The sequence below is a fragment of the Arachis hypogaea genome, chromosome 20, assembly GCF_003086295.3.
Source record: "Arachis hypogaea cultivar Tifrunner chromosome 20, arahy.Tifrunner.gnm2.J5K5, whole genome shotgun sequence".
In the NCBI taxonomy this organism is placed as follows: domain Eukaryota; kingdom Viridiplantae; phylum Streptophyta; class Magnoliopsida; order Fabales; family Fabaceae; genus Arachis; species Arachis hypogaea.
Genome location: NC_092055.1, coordinates 19,710,467 through 19,729,452, shown reverse-complemented (window position 1 = coordinate 19,729,452; position 18,986 = coordinate 19,710,467). Strand labels below are relative to the sequence as shown.

The 18,986-nt window shown below is 32.5% G+C and overlaps 1 protein-coding gene and 1 pseudogene across 3 annotated transcripts; one reads left to right on the top strand and one right to left on the bottom strand.

The window, feature by feature from the left end:
* Positions 1–494: 494 nt before the first annotated feature.
* On the bottom strand, positions 495–13,185 carry LOC112785558 (asparagine synthetase [glutamine-hydrolyzing] 2-like; annotated as a pseudogene).
* LOC112784684 (uncharacterized) lies at positions 10,594–18,329 on the top strand. Of its 3 annotated transcripts, none has more exons than XM_072229478.1 (13): positions 10,594–11,095; positions 11,537–11,585; positions 11,911–11,973; positions 12,111–12,407; positions 13,094–13,294; positions 13,418–13,527; positions 14,138–14,256; positions 14,367–14,464; positions 15,800–15,887; positions 15,971–16,105; positions 16,223–16,337; positions 17,207–17,340; positions 17,847–18,329. In XM_072229478.1, the coding sequence occupies exons 5-13, from the start codon at positions 13,233–13,235 to the stop codon at positions 17,895–17,897; spliced, it is 912 nt and encodes a 303-aa protein (XP_072085579.1). In that variant the 5' UTR covers positions 10,594–11,095; positions 11,537–11,585; positions 11,911–11,973; positions 12,111–12,407; positions 13,094–13,232; the 3' UTR covers positions 17,898–18,329. The 3 variants fall into 3 exon arrangements, with proteins under 3 accessions (XP_072085579.1, XP_025683762.1, XP_025683761.1); XM_025827977.3 differs by having other exon boundaries at positions 11,853–11,973; positions 12,129–12,407; XM_025827976.3 differs by having other exon boundaries at positions 11,853–11,973.
* The last annotated feature ends 657 nt before the right edge of the window (positions 18,330–18,986 follow it).

Sequence of the window (18,986 nt, the reverse complement as noted above, 5' to 3'; positions counted from 1 at the left end):
TACATGTTTTTTTTTTCCCACTTAAATCTTGTGTGGTGTGGGATTGAAATTACACTATACAACATCAATTAAGATTAAAAAAAAAATTGAGAAAATCTATTGATCTAACAAATAGTATTGCACAAAGAGAATAGCATATAGGAGTAAGTTGATGTTCCAAAGAATTGAGTCTTGTTTTTTAATTTTTGGAAGAGGAACACGTTAAAATAACCAAAATAGAAAAGAATCAATAGTGTGCTTCTCAAAGGCAAAGGTGACCTGAGAAAGTTTATTTATTTATTTTGCATGATGTCCCAAGTTGAAAGACTATTGAGAGTTGAGACACAGAACGCAATCAAAGTGCCCTTGGCAGCTTGATGGTACCCTCAGAGCCTCAAGTATTATAGCAAAGCAAAGAGCAAAGTTCTTATCTTTTGTTCACTTTACAGGAATTCTTCATTGTTGTTATTTATGAATTTGAGTTGCCATTGCAACTCCAGTTAAAGGACTCTTACTCAAACACAATGTAATATTGATTACTAACAGTATACATTAAACGTTATCTTACTCTGCTAGTGTCAAAACAGCTTAGAATGTTGTGCTAACCGTGCGAAATACAAATGAGCAACCACAATCTTCCTCAAGAGTTTAATTTTTCATCTACCTGAAAATAAGCCTCACTAGACAAAGCTTTGCATTTTTTTGTTCTTCGAAGTCAGAATAAAGGGCCTTTACAGGGTCCCGTTTTTAGGCTAGGCTGTTTTTGCATCTGCTGCAGCCTCATATGCCGCTGCATGAACACCAAGAGCAGCACGGCCAGAAGGGTCAGGATTCTTTGACCATTCGGCATCCCATTCCACAGCTTTTGCGGTGCTGCACGCTACACTAGGACCTCCTGGAACGGTTGATCTTGCGGCATTCTGTTAAAATGGTTGCAACATAATTAGAGATGGGTTTCGGCAAGATATAAATTTGTAACCAAAGTCAATTTGATTTGTCTTCAAATGCAAGGTCGCTTGTCAAACTGCGAATCTAACTCTATATCAAAAGCTAGCTCGATAACAAAAACTACTTAAGTGTTTATAACCACCATTTCAGCTATATGTTTATGCTATGTCGGACGGAAATTTGAAGAACAATAATAAAAATGCCATAACTTTTACTATTTTCGACAATATTATCACATCCTATTATTCTCAATACTTATCAGTTATCACACTGCTAACTGCTTTCGTTAACATGCATTATTTTCAACAAGATTTCATGAGCACAAAAAAAGAAATGGGGGGATGTTTATTTTAAAAAGAAACTTAGAAAACCCACCTTTGGAAAGTGCTTCTCAAAAATTGTCCTGTAGAGGTATGCTTCTTTTGTTGTGTGAGTGTTTTCAGGGTACATAGTTAGCATGCAACAGCATTCCATCTGTGACCTGTCAGTTTGTAAAGTGAAAAAGAGCAGAAACCATGGGATGGCATCAATGGAACTCTATAAAAGTTAATTACTGATAGTTTGCAACACAAGAAGAAGTAAATTTGAAGCTGCAAGTAAGAGCTTACTTGTTGGTTAGCATGCTCCTTCAAGCCATCAATCCAGCTGTACCCTACACCCTCACTTAACTGTTCCTTCTGCCTGTACAAAATGTGCTAAAAATGGCAAAGAAATACAACGTTTCAGATAGCCTTCACCATGTGAGATGATAACAATCAGTGTGAGCCGGAAATTTTTTACAAACCTTTGGTAAATATGGATTTGTTTCGTCATCAAATGCATTGTGCAATACCCACTTCTCTATCCTTCCGAGATCAGGTCGTATCTGTGAAATGGTCATATATCTCATTATGTGATTAAAAAACTTAGCTAAAAAGATTAACTTCACATGACCATTGGATCAAATTCACAAAGGTTTCTTGTTAGTAGTGTCAAGACATGCCTTATCCAGTAAGCTACACCGTAACACCTTAAAGAGTAGATAAGAAGTTGATGCAACAGAAGAGTTATGAATAATAAGACCTTAACAGTTAAATCGAAGCAAGAGAAATTCAATCAACATTGCAGGCGATCAAACCAAGAGGAACACAGAAAAAAGTGAACATAAAATACCATTTTCCACTCTGGATCAATACTCATGGCTGTGTTGATAAATTCTTTATCCAAGAATGGTACACGTGCCTCTATACCCCATGCTGAAGTTGATTTATTGGCTCTCAGGCAGTCATAAAGATGAAGAGTTTTGATCTGTGAGATCAGGAAACCAAAATCTTAAATGAAAAGGTCAAGTACACTAGGAATGAAGAGGAAGAAAATTTAATAGGTTAAGTGCATAAAATTTTCAAATTGCATTGAATCAAACATGGCGATGTAACAATTTGCTATTACTTTTCGACATGTTTCTTCATGAAACTCTTCCTTATTAGGTGCTTTATGGAAATATAGGTAACCTCCAAATATTTCATCTGAACCTTCTCCCGAAAGAACCATTTTCACTCCCATGGATTTGATTGTTCTGGACATAAGGAGCATTGGAGTGTTGTTACATCATATGTTTCAATGTGGTAAATGACTTCCTCAAGTGCATCTATACCTTCCTGTTATGAAACAAAAGTACAAAAGAAAAAAGAACAAAAAATTTGAGAAGCTAGGACAAGATTAATGTTTTTCAAAAATAGAGCAATGATGATAAACAACCACCTGAACTGTGAAATAAAGTTCATAATGTCGAGTACCAAGATAATCTGCTACCTCTTTTGCAAATTTCAAATCTGGAGAGCCCTGAACGGTGGCAAAATTCAAATGAAGCATGTACAATCTAATACGCCAATTTATTTTTTAAAGAAGGATAATGAGGCTTATTTTCACCTATATTGAAGAACGAGTTCTGACCTTTAAACCAAGGTAAGTGCTATGGTGCCTATATACACTTGCCTAACTTACTAAATGGGGAATGCAACGGTAAGGATGTCACTTTTATTTTGTGGTTGTTATGATTTAAAAGCGTATCACTAAAAGTGTTGCTTAAAGAGAAAGTGTTACCCTAAATCGTTAACTTGGCTCTGATACCAATTTTTAAACTTCGATTAAACAATTTGCCATTTTTATAATCTAAAGTATTGACCATTTTTACTATTTCTCTTGTATGATTATTTATTACTAGTCCTTGATGTATATTTATAATTTTATAGTTTTTCAATCTTGTTTTAATTTATAATATTCTTTTTTGCATGAATTATTATATATAAAATCTTTTATCTGTTTGTCTTTTTCTTTAATATAATTTCTCAAATCCTCAAGAACTTCTTTTATTTCTACACTTTCTATTGTTTCTAAATATCTTTTTAATTTATCGACTTCATTTTCCATTTTTTCTTTCAGCAGCTTTAATTCATTTAAGTCATAATATGGTTTTCCAGGCATTTATAAATTTCTTAGGTTTAATTTCAACTTGTTTATATTTATTCTTATTTCTATTCTTTTTATTATAAGGTCATCAATTTCGATCTGAAGATTATTTAATTCCCTTTTATACTCCTTTATTTTACTTTTTAATTTTTCCGCCCTTTTTCTTTTTATTTTATTCTCTGGTTTTTCAATCTTTATATGCTTCATTGTTTATTTTAGAATTTCTGCAAACTCTATCATCGATTCATCACTATTTTCTAGAGATTCTATTAATTTTTCTAGCTCTTCCACTTCTCTTTTCAACTTGTCATATATTATTTTTAGAGCTTCAAATGCTCTTTGGTTTATTTCAGAAAACTGTAAATAATTCAAACGGTTTTCTCTTTCAAAGAGTTCTTGTTTCTTATCTTGATAAGTGATATATATTTCTTCTTTATTTATTGTCATAATTTAGTGTTTAAGGTTTCATTTAATTTTTCGACCTTTTTTGTTAGTTCTTTTATTTCAGAAGTTTCTTCTTTAATTTTTAACTTAGATAAACTTAAAGGGCTATTAATTTTAGATTCTCTTATTTGAAAATTCGATGAAACTAATTTTCTTGACGGTTCTTTTAATAATAGAACCGGGTTTTCAATAGCTTTATATTTTGGTATTTCTGTTTTTACAATTTTCTGAAATAATTCATCAACATAAATCCTTTCTCTGTTTTTAAATATTATACTATGATGGCTATTTGTTAAAGCATAATTTATTGCATATGTAATTGAAAATGGTTCATCATCTTGTTCCATTAAATTCTTTCTATGAAATTTATAAGCCAAACTTATAGATCTTCCAAGATTTTCAGTTGATAAAGGTATGGCGTATCCAAGATGGGCATTGAATTTAACATTTACGTTTGCCAAGTTTCCATGAACAATTCCAATTATTTTATCTATTGGGTCATCAGTAATTTTTTTGTCACAGATTGCTAAGCTTATTGGTGAATTAATTCCTTTCATATATGTAGATTTGATTAAGACTTGTATAGTACTAATATGAATCCATCCGATTTTAGATCTTTTTTGTTGATCCTTAATTTTCTCAATCTGTTTACTCAATTCTTCATCATTTATCAGAGCTATTTCAAGTTCTCCATTGGCGGATTTTATCTTTATAGGGGCTTCAAGTTGAATTTTTCCATAGTATATTACATTTTTTCTATTAAAAACTTCTTTTAATAGGTTTTGTTTATTAAAATTTTCATTTGATTTGAGATTTAATTCTGTTTTTAGAACAGCCTGTTTTTCATTATCTAATAAAGCAGTTAATCTATAATAATCAGATTCTTCTGTTAATTCTAAACTTTCTAAATAATTCATAATTGAAAGACTAGGATGAAGATGTACCTTTCTGGAGAAAAACTTCCTTTATTTAGTATATTTTACATGAGGTGTTTTTATCTCCAGAGGGGAGATTGTAGATACTAACTCCAGAGGGGAGTTTAGAACTATTTTTTCCCTAAGAGAATTCTTCCTCAGACTATAGAATCGCCTTGGCAGCTTCCTCCTTGCTCTCCTAGCATATGAGTACTCTTAGCCTTCTGCTTTCTATTGTCTGATGCCTTCTACAATTGCCTAAGCAACCTATTTATAATGGTTGGGTCTGATGGACAATTCCCATCCTTACCCTTCTTATGACGTCATTGCTTACGTCATTGTTTATTATCTTGCACCAGCTACATTGTTGGTGCTCTATGACCTAAGCGCTTACGTCACTATGCAATAATGTTGAGAGATGCTTCAGATGTGCTGTCTTCCTCTTTCATTATGTGACCTTCAGATGCGTTGTCTTCTTCCTTTATCATGTGGGTTGATTCCGTTTTATTATTACTTTCTTCAGATAACTCTGAGACGCATAGCTGGCACTTGTGGTCTTCTCTGTCTTTTATCAAATAGCAGAGATTCCTCTTTATCCCTTCAGGGAGCTTTTCTAAGAGTCCAGATAAGTTGTAGAATGCTGATTCAAATTCCACTAAGAGTCTCATCTCTCTTTCTTCAATTTCATTCCTTTTACTAGACACAAGCAAAGTATTTCTGCTTTTATAATTAATTCTTGTGTGAGATTCCCTTGTTATCTTTTGAGTTCTTTCGAAGACCCTTGCTAGTGTGCTGGCTAGCCTTCCTTCATGACTGTAGATTGTTAAATCTTGAACTTGATCAATTGGTTGAAAATTTCCTGGGAAGACGGACATGAATATTACTTGGTGTGCTGGAACCAAGCATTCTTCTTCTTCATTAAAAATAGGTTGACTGTTCGTAAATTTTAGGGATATATCCCTTGGATTTACGTTGTCAATCATATTTTTAAATCTCTTTACTGCATCAACGAATCCTGCAGGAAACTCACTAATAATTTTTAGATCATTAAAAATTAAAATTGTATCAATTAATCCATACTGGAAAAACTGATAGGTGTCCGATGGGGATGCATCTGGAAATATAACCAGCTTTGTTAGCTGTTCTTTGGCAATAGGATAATATCCCAAGATTGCTCTTTTTTCTTCAGTCCAGTTCAGGACTATATTAAGGGTTTCTCTGAGATTTGATCTACAGACCCTTTTCTTTTCTTTGATTTTAGCCCTTGTAGGAATGTTTCTTATTATCCCTGTTCTCTGGGTTTGAATTGGAGCTTTATCTACTCTTTTTAGGGTTTGCTCTGGATGAAGAGCTTCATATTCCCTGAAAGATTCCTTTGCTTCTTCCAGTGTTAAGAACCCTCCTTTATGAATTATCCTTGATTGATGTGTAAATGGTGCTGCTTTTTCCCAGACATCATATACTCCTTTCATGGGGCCATTATAAATTACATAATATTTTTTGTCTTGGGTAGATTTTTTGATAATTTCAGCAATTGTTTTATTTTCTGAAATTTTTTCTTCACCTGATTTGTCCACCACGCTTAGCTGGCTGAGCTCTGATGGTTTTGGTTGTTGTGTTGATTTCATTGCTTCGATGGCCTTCTTGAGGGATTGGATCTGTGTCCTTATTTGCTGACAATGCTTGCATTTTTCGAGTTCTTGTTCGTATTTCTGAATTTCCTGATCTAATGCGTTGTAGACGAACTCCATTCTCTTGTTAATGTATCTGCAATAACATTTTTGTCACCCTTAATATATTCAATTTTTATTGGATATTGTAACAAAAATAATTGCCATCTTACCAATCGTCCATGATTATAATCAACTTTTAAATTATATCGTATGAAACCTGTTAGGTAGCTTGAATCTGTCCTTAATGTAAATTCTCTGGGTAGTAAATCAATTTTCCATTTCTTAAGAGATTTAATTGCTGCTAGAGTTTCCTTTTCATGAGTGGTATATCTCTGTTCTGTTGGAGTAAAAGTCCCTGAAATATACCTGCAAAGTAATTCCTTTGGGGAATTTTTAGAATCTAGTGATTCTTTTCCTTGCTTCAAACTTTTTATAGCTTTCTTAGCTTTTAGACATCCTGACCAGGTTATGTCTGAAGCATCTGTTTCTACTATTAAGTAGTCATTTTCTTCTGGAATATAAAGTTCTGGAAGTTTTTCACATAATTCTTTAATCTTTTGAATTTGCATACTATCTTTTTCATCCCATTTCCATTCTTTTTTAGTACTAATTTTTGGAAATAAGTTTTTGGTGTATTCTGTTATATTCTTTAAGAATCCTTGATCAGAAATATAATTTATACACCCTAAAAATCTTTGTAATTGTTTTCTATCTTCTATTTTATTAGGAAATAAATTTACCTTTTCTAGGACATTTGGCTGAAGTTTTAGCTTTCCTTGAGTGGATAGAATTAATCCAAGAAACTCTATTTCTTGTTTTGCTATTCTTGCTTTCTTTTTGCTAAGAACTAATCCTTTTTCTTTACATCTTTCTAAAACTATTAATAATTTTTGAAGATGATCTTCTCTATCCTGTTTTGTAAAAATTAGTATATCATCAATGTACACTAAAACAAATTCATTTAACTCTTTTAGATTTTCTTCCATAAATCTTTGATAAATACCTGGAGCTTGTTTTAATCCGAATGGCAATACATTCCATTCATAGAGCAACACACTTGTTGATTCTTTTGTTGGACAAGTAAAAGCAGTTAATTTCTTTGTTTCTTCGTCTAAACGAAGTTGCCAATATCCTGATTTTGCATCAAGAGATGAAAACCAAGTTGCCCCTTTGATTTTTTCTAAAATAGAATCTTTTCTTGGAAGTTTATGAGCATCACCAATAGTTGCTTCATTCATCTTCTTATAGTTAATAACCATTCTTCGTTTTCCCCTTTTAATTTCATTATTGTTTTCGACATAAAAGGCTGGAGCCGCATGAGGACTTTTACTTAATCTTATAATTCCTTTTTCCAAAAGATCTCTACATTCTAATGAAAACTCTTCTCTATCTCTTGCGGAATAAGGGATTTTATTTGGAACATTTATCTCTTTTGTCGGATCTTTTAGTTTAATGCTTACTAATTCGTTATTTGTATTTTTAATATCTAAAGGATTTTCAGCACAAATTTCATCCAAAAGTTCTTCTATCTTTATTTCAAGATTATTTTTTGGGATATTTATTTGAAAGTATAAATTTAAATAACATATCTCTAATATAGAAAATATTTTAAATTTTAAGATCTTATCTATAGTAGTAGTCGGTATTTTTATACGTTTTGATTTTTGATTTATTGAAGAATCGTGTGGAGCTTTTAAAACTATATATGTTAGTTCTTGAATGAATGGATGATATAGCTTTAAAAAGTTATTTCCTATGATAAAATCTATTCCAGAATCTAACATGTATATAGATGGAACAATGAACCTATAATTTTGAATAAAAATTTCAACCATCTCTGCTTTTTGGTCAATTTTATGTATTGATTTGTCAGCTATTCTAACTCTTAATGGTTTCTTTAATTTTTTTCCAATCAAGTTTTATATTTGAACTAGCAAAGCATTGTGTTGCTCCAGAATCTATGAAAGCATTTATAAATTTTTCTGTTATTTTTATAGTAATAAATGTAGCATTATTACTCAGTCTCTGAGTCTGTTTCCGAGACATATTCAAAAATATAGTCTAAGTTATCATCAGATTCTTCTAAAGGTTCCATGAAACAAGACTTAGCAATTTCTATTTGTTTAGTAAGATCCTTTTTTATCCTTCTTTTTCGGACATTCGTTTGCATAGTGTCCTTCTTCTTGGCAATACCAACACTTACAATTTTCTTTTTTATTTGGGCAATAATCACTTTTTTGTCTCTTGTTTTTATTGTTATTTCTTCTTCTAAAATACCTCTTTTTTCTCCAGTTTGGATAGTATTTTCTTTTTCTAAATTGATATTTTCTTTTTCTTTGAAAATTTTTATTAAGACCATATTTTTGAGGTATCTCTTCATTATCCTGGCAGCAAATTCTAATTATATTTGCAAATCTTTTTTGAGTTGCTTCTTGCATACAACGTTCTTTTATTTCCTCTCTTATTGCAGAGGTTGCTCCACCAAAATTATTTTCAATTGTTCCTCTATTTATTTCTCTTATAAATCTTCCCATAATAAATTCGTTAGCAGGATATGGAAGTTTTGTTATATACATACTAAGATAATGATTTTTATCTTCTTCTTTTAATTTGTAATAATGTATTCTATATTCACATATATAAGACTCCACATTACATAGATCATATATGTGAATGATAGCTAAATGGTTTTTTGCTTCCTGATATTCTTTATTATAGACTTCTTGTTTATGATCTATAATATTTTTCCCAAAAAATTCTTTATATAGAATCATCATTATATATAATATCTTATCATAAGCTGTTATTTTTGTTGCTAATTCTTCTATTATTTGGTTTTCTATTGATGTCATATAATCTCTTATAGCTCCTTTAGTATGAAACCCTATATAATTCCAAATGTCTCTTCCAGATAATTCATTAAGTTTTGGATTAGTAAAGGCTTCTAATAAGAAGGAATTCAACCAGTTTTCGAAAATTTCTTTTTCATTCGTTTTACAGTCTAAATCGAGCATTCTTTCTCCTTCCATTTCCTGGATTTTAGGAACGTATTTTGATGGTATTTTTGTATATTTTGAATTTTTATTTATAAAACCTTTTTTAAAAGCATAATTATCAAAACCTGTTTCCCATTTAAATTGAGATTGATTATCCCTAGATGTTCCAGCTTCATTTTTTACTTGTATTGGAATTGCTGGTTCTTCGTCACTTGAATAATCTAGAATGTGTTCTTCATTTTCTATATTTTCAGAATTTACTAATTCTTCTTCTATTTGAAAACCATGTTCCATAATATTATTTTCTTGAGCCATTTTTAATTGTTTAAAAAGCATTGTGACTTCTTCTAATTTTTCTTCAATATTCATAATTTCAATGGTGGTTTTACTTTTAAATCTGTTATGTTGATTATATTTTGAAATTTTTCTTTTTTGGGATTCTCTTTTTCCTTATTTCTTTGAAATTTTATGGATACTAATATTTCTTCAAGCATATCTACTATAGAATTTAATTGTGGGTTAAAAGTATGATAAAGATGTGGGGAATCATTTCCATGGTAACATTTTTTAGAAATTCCGTGTGAAAAATAGGTTTTTTCAGGTTTTTGAAGTCCTTCAATAAAACTTATAGTAAAATTAAGATTTTGAGAAAAATCATTTTGTATTGATTTTAAGAATTCGGTGTCATTACAATTAACATTAGTTAAAATCATTAATTTTTGATATATTAATTTTGATAATTTAATTATTTCTTCTCTTAAATCTTCTAATTTACTTTTTTCCATTAGGTGACGCTTTTAGAAGAGTTACGGTTTTAAGTGTGTCTTTTAAATCTTGCTATAAGGAGTAACTTAGGCAATTTCGGCATTCAAGTTATAGGCATGGGAGAATTGGCCTTAAACCAATACAGAAAGTATGCAACTGTGACTACAAGAAAATAAGCTTTTTGCCACGCTTTAAAAGCGTGCCGAAAAGTGCTAAAAAGCGTGCTAATAGTTTTTCGCCACGTTTTTTGAGCTATTGTACGCTTTTGAAGGTAACATCTGCCAGCGTGCCGGTTGCTCTATCGTCACGCTTTTGTGGATCTATCGGCACGCTTTCTTTTTTGCCACGCTTCTATCTCTTACCACGCTTAAAAGCGTAGCCATAGGTGTTAACCTATAACTACGCTTTAAAAGCTTGCCAGAAAGTGGACATATCGCCACGTTTTTAAAGCGTGCCCATTAGTTTGGCTTTGGCTACCCTTCAAAAACGTGCCAATAGGTGAAGATATGGTTACGCTTTTGAAGCGTGCTGATAGGAAAAGTTATTGTTACGCTTAATAAATGTGCCAATAGGGGGTTTTTTCGGTTATTGCCACCGTCGCCGTTGTTCTTCTTACTGCTGCTGTCCATCGCCCGCTCAAGATCTTCGTCTGTTATTCATGCTCCATCCCCTTTCCTCATTCGCCAATCTTCAGCTTCTTCGTCGTGCTCGTTGAGTCGGTGTGCTCCAACCCCTCTTCCTGCTCACTCGCGCTTCGGCCGCCGTCCCTCATCGTACTCATCACCTGGTCGCCGTCGTCTGTCGCGCCGGTCCTCTCTCCATCAAATTTAGGGTTACTAACGGATTTATTTTCTGATTTGACAATTTGATGCAGCAATCGGGTTTAATGTTGAAATGGTCAACATTAAATTTCAAGTTTGGGATTTAGGTAACAACTTTACTCATCTTGATTCAATGTAATGTAAACGTTTTTGGAGGATTTTTGGTACTGGATTTAGAACCAATTAAAGAGATGATTCTAAATGTATGCTAGTTTAGAAACATGGCAACCCATGATTGTGGTACTAGATTTGTGTCTCTGTTTCTGAATGTGGAGGGGGAGGGATTCATCCCTAGTTGTTAATACACATACAATGTGAAATTCCTCCACCTCATGCTAAATACATTCCTACTGCATAGTTATAATGCACTGAGGTTTTGTTAAAACTATGCAGAAAATCTTGATGAGTAGAAAAAATTGTGTTGTATTGTTTGTGCTAAGGTTTTGTACTGCTGCATATTTGTTCATTTCACCGCTTCATGTTTTAGGAATAGCTTTTATTGGCCTCATTTTTTAAGTATTTGTTCCTATCTTATGATATGCTTTCAGCTCTAGAGGTTATGCCAATGTTCCATGGACAAAGGAAGATAAAGTTAAGGTAATTGAACATTATTTGTATTATAATTCCTTAATACATTTCAGGCTGATATAAAAGAAATTGTGCTTAGATTGTGATTGATAAAAGAAGAAAATATAAACTTATAACTGATTGAATATGAATTTAAGTTCAATGAATTGTTGATTTATATTTTATTTAGGTCGGATTGAATTGTTTTAAAAAATTTTGTTTGTCCTTGAGTCACTGTGTTTGTTATTCATGGGATCAGAATTTTGTAGTCTTATTATTTCTTAATTGCATCTATAGGTCTCGCTGGTTATGTTTGGTGGCTCTGAAAAGTATGTCTCTGCTTTGTATGTTGCAGCAGTGAAAGCTAATTCAGCCAAAAAGATCGAGTTTGAGATCTTTCATTTTTCAGTTTATTAAGGTAGTTAAGAATAGTACTATAGTTTTTCAGTTCATAAATGACTTGTATGTGAACAAAGATATTAAGGTTTATATTAGACTATAATTATGATTTAGGATATTTATTTATAATTTTTGTATTATTTTATTATAAAACAGTTTTTTTGGTTAAACAAGGGTTAGATCAGTTGGACCAGTAAATCAGTGAACCAAGACTAAAGTGGTTCAATGACCGGTCCGGTTTTCAAACCTTGCTCCCTCAGTCCTCTCCCAGCCCCTCTCTGGGTCACTGCACTGCTGCCTGCTTGAGTACCTGCCTCTGCCTTACTCTTCCGCGGTGCCGCTGGCCGCCGCCTCTACCTCGCTGCTGCATTGCTGCCTGCCTCTGCCTTGCTCTTCTGCGACGCCACTGCCCCTGCTTCTCTCTGCCCGAAGCCAGCCATCTCAGCCTTTAAGGTTTGCAATTTTTAAAATTTACATTTACAACGCAGAAGTGAGTACAGATATTATCTAATTTATTTATATTTACATTTGCCTAAACCCTAAACTCTAATATTACAGTCGAGTCTATAGATGTTTTTATATCATTCTTTTTAATTTTGTGCCTGTCAGCTTGTTGAATATCATGTAGCATAGACGAGGATGGGTCGTGATAGCTAAAATGAAATAGTGCACATAAGAAAGTATATTATTTAATCCTTGAAACTTAGGGTTTGGAAATCAGATGAATGGGAGGTTCAAGTGTTCAAGTGATTTCCTGCCAATGGGATGATTATTAAGAACCATCTAGGTAATTGTTTTCGTGCTGTGTCCAACACTGCAAAATTTAGAATTGAAGGCTTGAAGGGATTTATGCAGATTCAGGAAAGAGAAATATAGGTATTAAGGAAAACAATCTGAGCGATATGTAGGCAAGTAAGCAATTATTCGTGATAAAATTTAAATTAAATGGATTGAAAAAGATGACAAGTTATCTGACGTTGCTTGGGTCTACACCTTAGAATTTCTTATGGTTAATTGGTATCAGGTTATGGATTTTAATTTTCATTTTAATTATCCCGATGACAATATACCTTTGCATTTTTTGCAAGTTTGTGTATTTGTATGGAAATATTTGAGTTTATCAAATGACGTCGTTCCAGGGAAACACAACTGCACAAGTTCCTTTCTTCTTCGTAGCTCGCAGCCGCCGCTCCTGCAACTTCTTGTTTACACGTGCTGCCGTCAACACCATTGTCAGCCACTGGAATCAAAAGTCCCCATTAAAACCCTACTCCAAAGATGCAGCATGATGAGGTTATATGGCACGTTATTAGGCACAACCATTGTAGTTTCATGGCCAAGTAAAGAAACACTACCATTCTCTGCTTCAATTATTTTCATTACTCTCACGGTTCTTTCTCCTTGTTTTTGTCTAAAGTTCCAAAATTTCACAGCTTTTTTGGTTTATTTTTCTTTTTGTGTAGAATTACGACGGGGAATTTTTGTAGAAATCCTTACAATGTTACTGGACTTTGCAATCGAAGCTCGTGCCCCTTAGCTAACAGTCGCTATGCTACTATACGAGAGGAAAATGGTAACTTTGCTCATAAACCATATTTGCTTTTTATTAAGCTCTTCTTTTTTATTTGTTCTCTTGGATTTTTTAAATTTATTTTTTGGTTGAGTTTTTTTTCTTGAAATTAGTGCATAGTGAATGATATTATGCTTGTGGGGTTTGTGATTGTCAAGCATATTCTAAGTTGATGTTAAACTTTGTTTCCTTTGGAAAGTACACTATATTACTATAAGAAGATGGCATATTGAGACCATGCTTTACAGCGAGTTTGATATGATACCTTGATGTGGAACTTGTTTTCCATATTTCAATATAGTATAGGAGTTTAATTTTGATGCATTGAGAATGTAAAGGCTTTTTGCACAATGAATCCATCATATTAGTTTATTTTGCATGATTATTCAAGTAGTAGTGGGTGTGGGACTTGAACCATATTTTGTGATATAGTCATGTGATCGAATGATAGTATAAGTTTTGGACCGTTTGTGCATCAAAATTAAATTCATAGGGTAGGAGAAATTGATTATGGTTGGTGCATAGTGTGTTAGTTATTAAATGGCGACCTTGCAATAAGTTGAGTTTGGTGACGAATATGTAGATAGTAATGGAATTATGTTGGGTACTGCAGGTGTGTTTTACCTTTACATGAAAACTATAGAAAGAGCTCATATGCCAAACAAGTTGTGGGAAAGAGTTAAGCTGCCAAGGAATTATGAAAAGGCACTTGAAATCATTGACAAACATCTGGTATTGCAGATCCATGCGTGTTTTTATGTTTGAAAATTTGAATATTCGATGTTTTTACTCGTAATTTTCAGAATTGGTTGTCTCACCTTTTTGCACTGATTCATTGATAGATGTATTGGCCTAAGCTTCTTATACACAAAACAAAGCAACGATTGACCAAAATGACCCAGATGCGGATACGTATGAGGAAACTTGCGTTGAAGACAAGGTATGAACTATGAAGTTGAATTGTTGGTTGTTTATCGTCTTTTAATGTCAAGGAATGCCTAATTTCTTCATAGTAAGGTCATCTCTTTGGTGCTCTAAATTGTTTATTAATTGATTTCTGCTTGTGGTTTGGAAGATACAGGGTCAGTTTGGATTGATTTTTGAAAAAAGTTCTTATTTTTTCATCTTTTTTTAAAAAGATATTTTTTTTATTAGACAAAAGCTATTTCACATTTGGATAGTTTTTTTTTAATTGTTTTCAAGTATTAAAAACATCTTTTGCTTTTTTTTTTTTTTTTAAAGCAAGGTATTGTTAGCTTTTAGAAAAAGCAAATAATTTTCTTTTTTTAATAAAAGTACTTCTTTAAAAAGATGTATCCAAATAGGTTTAAAATTGAATAAAAGTACTTTATTTTTGAAAAAAGAGTACTTTTTTAACTCAAAAAAGCCAATCCAAACTAACACATAAATTATGATTAGTCAAGATCTGTATGTGGGAGGAAAACATATAATTAGTTAGGATTTATGAAGAAATGAAATTTTGTTGGAATGAATTTACCATTTAAATTCAATCTTGTGGACATATCAATTAAATCCAAGTGACGAAGATTTTCTCCTAACAGTGAGTTTGGGTTTGCATCATAGAATAATGAAATTGTATTTGAATCTGATGCTTCATTTAGATCCGAGCTATCAATATAGTGTGATATATATGTTTAAGCAGACATCAAGTATGTGCGTGTTTTTTTGTTTTTAACTTAAAAAAATTGTGTGGGGGGTGGGTTTTGTTTTTTTTTTTCCCAAAGAGGGGGGGGGGGGGGGGGTTGTAGATGACATATCTCAATCCCTCAGGGTTACTGTATCACAGACCAAATTAATGGCATGTTTGATTTTTGTTTGAACTACTAGACATCATTGTGGGGAAACCAGATAAGCGAAATAGATGTTTGGCTGCTACCAACATGCTTAATTCTGTGTTACAATCTCATGTATTGTGTCTGGAGTCTACCCCACCTGTTCCACCCGAGGAGAGGTCAAGATAGGATAGGATATACAAGTTTGATAATCATTGAAGATGTGAGAAACTTGAAAATATATTTGTGCATATATGTAGCTTGTGTCTTCCTTCGGCTAATATTGTTTGTGATTTTAGGGATTCATCAGATTTTTGCTAATTGATCTGTTTTCCTACAATTACAAAATTACATACATATAACAAATTTTCTTCTCCTTCATCAATTATTTATTTATTTTTTGTGTGCTCTCGTTGAAAGTTAATTTCAGTTTCTTCATATTACTGATCTAATTTATCATGTTTATAATGGTTGTCTTAAAGGGAGAAAATAATGACAACTCCAAGGAAGGAGATAAAGAGAGAGGCTAGAAGAGAAGAGAAGGCTGAAAAGGCAGCTTTGTTAGAAAAGGTTATAGTTAATACTAGTGTTTCCTGTACACATGAATTTTGTGTTGTATTTGGTTTCCTCACCAGTGCTTATATTTTACTTAGTCTATTGAGAAAGAGCTACTGGAGCGCCTTCAAAAAGGAGTTTATCAACAAAGTGACATTTACAATTATCCTATTGAACAATACAATAAAGTTCTTGATATGGACAACCTTCAACCTGCTGAGGAAGAGGAGGAGGTATGCATCTGCATTTTCTGTTGTCATATATGTTTCATGCAAAACTGTTTGAAATTTTACTTGAACAATATGTTGCCTTGTATTTAATTTCTTTTTTCGTTTTTGGTTATTAAACAGGAAGCAGAGATAGAGTATGTGGAAGGTTATGATGAACTTGAAGAGGAAGATGATATGGAGGATTTTGTTAATTTTAGAATTGATGATGCTGGTGGTGATGACAATGATGAAAATGGTATGGATTAGATAGTTAAGTTTAGAGAATAGATCTTAAAGCAATTTCAAAAAATATTCTTTAATGGAAAAATTTTTTTATTTTGCATTGTTCGAGCCCAGTTGCATGGATTTTGGATAGGATATGATTGTGTGATGGCTGCAACAGTGATTTCAGCAAAATATATTCCTCAATGTTTAATTGAGACCTGAAAACCAAGTCATATATGAATCCAATACCAATATGCAGAATTACAAGAGTGATAAGAAAGTTTAGGAAGTTGTAGAGAAGTATTTGTTCTATGATTGTATGTATAAAGTACGAGTGAAGGGATACAGAGAAGTAAAGATGTGAACTAACCAGAAGTAGAATTAGAGGATATATTCAGGAACAAAACTGAGCTATACTACATTTGAGGCATCTCTCAGCTTGGAGTTGGTTATTTTGGCTGAGACCTTTGCCCATTTCTACTACTTGTGAATTTACAGCTATGTGTTCCTCAGTATTTTGCTGGTTGTTTCTGTTATTGCCCTTTTGTATCACAACAGATTGATATTTTAGTGAGTCGAGTGATTCATTTCACCTGAGCTGGATAAGCATCATAATCACATATCAGAGAGTGGTATTTTCTCATCAAATATACTGTAATTTTGATGCCATTTGTTGTACATTCCAACATATTTGATGGCTTCTAGCAAATAAAATAAAATGTCATATAACAGTTACCATGATACAATACATTTTTTTTTGAGTCTATTATTTTTCTTATATGTTGGAGGTGAAAAGTTGTGCATGTGGAGTTGGAGCTCTGTGGTTGAGTTTACAAAAATGAAATAAACTAGGAAATGAACGCATTTGCAAATCAAAAGCATAACAGTTTTCTAATGCAGCTGGAAGCTCTGAAGATGAAGAGGCAGAAGCAGCTGCTCAGAGAAGGGTAAAACGGAAGAATAAGTTAGCTTCAATGAAATCTGAGAAGGATTCTGTTGATCTTAAATCAAAGAAGGCAAAGGTCCTTGTTGAGGTAAATCTATATTGCTCCCTTCAATTGAAAAAATTATGTCATTTCTCTTTTAAACGCTGGTTTTTGTTCTGATATGAATTAATTTCTGTAAACAAAAACTTGTCCAGAAGTTAACCACTTCTTAATGGTGCTTTAGGGTATAGGGATTCCAAAATTAATAAATAGATGATGCCATAGACTAGATCTTTTATTGATCTGCCTGTATGTATATACTCAATTTTTGCAGAATGCATAATTTTCCTTAACATTTTGGGATTGAAAAAAGAATTGAATGCTCCACTTAAGGAAACTATTTACAAAACCCAATTGCTTCAGCTTTCAGATTTATGTTATTTGTACTTCCATTATCCATGTACTAACAATGATTTGTGACTGGTCAAATCCTTACTCGTACAATCCCACTCGTGATTGATATATAAACTTCTGGCTATGTTTTGCTTATAACAAGAACATACCAATTGTGTTTCTTTGCAACCTGATATTACAACCATGATTTCTCATTTCAGGTTGAGCGTGATGATGCCGATGAAAGACAAAGGGAGGTATCCGTACGGTAGTTGCACTTGGTGACTCGGCACTGGTCATTGATAGGAGAGGAAACGAGAGGCGCGATAGGAGAAACAAAATTTTGGTTCAGTTTTATTAGTTTGTTTTGTACCCAGACGAGAAGAAAGCGCAGAAATTCATTTTTTTTTTTTATTTCCAACTTTTGAAGGGCAGTGTTGTCAAATTTCATAACACGAGTCTAGGTTGGTTGGAAATTGGAATGGTATGGAGCTTCAGCATCTCAATCCAATGTTGGTCTCCGTTATATGACGGAGAGTAATGATGTGTACTAAAATCTTGGATAACATGTAACATGGTGTTCGACTGTTTGCTATATTTAGATCCCTTAAGAAAGCTGAGACTCCTTAAGCTAAGACATGTTATATTTTACTAATATGAATGAATACAAACTCTCTATCCAACAAGCAGAATATTTATATCTCCGAGTAGTCTTTTTGTATTATTGCTTTTTGATGGAAACAATTGTTTAGTTTAGTTGTAGATATGGTTAGGATATTATTTTATGATATTGTTGTAAGAGGAAGTTACTATATTTTACAAGATTACGTTTATGTTATATAACTTTTATCTTTTTCTACTATTTCTTTGTACCAATGAGGACGTAGTACCGTAACAATTTAAGTAATACGATTTTTTTATGAGGATTTTTTATTGAGCAATCCTACATTGTACGATTGCTAGTAAATATTATTTTTTACTAGTATTTAGTTAGTAATAATTTGTACCCATATTTAAGAATTTTACCTACAAAAAGTTTATCATTTGCACTTATATTTATTAGAATTTGTACACATGAATTAATATATTTACACTCACATTTTTTAGAATTTGAACACATATATTAGTAAATTTTATTTGTTAAACTTCGACTACTATCGAAAGATTCGAGACTTCGAGATAAAAGAAGACTCTAAAGCGGATGAAAAATGGCAAGGCATTAGAACCTGATAATATTCCGATTAAAGTTTGAAAAGGCCTTGGAGAGAAAGACATCAGTTGGTTAACCAAGCTTTTTAATGAGATTTTAAGGTAAAAAAAGATGCCAGATGAATGGAGAAAGAACACCTTAGTACCTATCT

Excerpts from the sequence above, each read along its gene's own strand:
- LOC112784684 (XM_072229478.1), top strand. The coding sequence starts at position 13,233 with ATGCAGCATGATGAGGTTATATGGCACGTTATTAGGCACAACCATTGT. Across the intron at positions 14,465-15,799 it reads AAACTTGCGTTGAAGACAAG|GGAGAAAATAATGACAACTC; the intron begins GTATGAACTATG and ends GTTGTCTTAAAG. Across the intron at positions 16,106-16,222 it reads CTGCTGAGGAAGAGGAGGAG|GAAGCAGAGATAGAGTATGT; the intron begins GTATGCATCTGC and ends GTTATTAAACAG.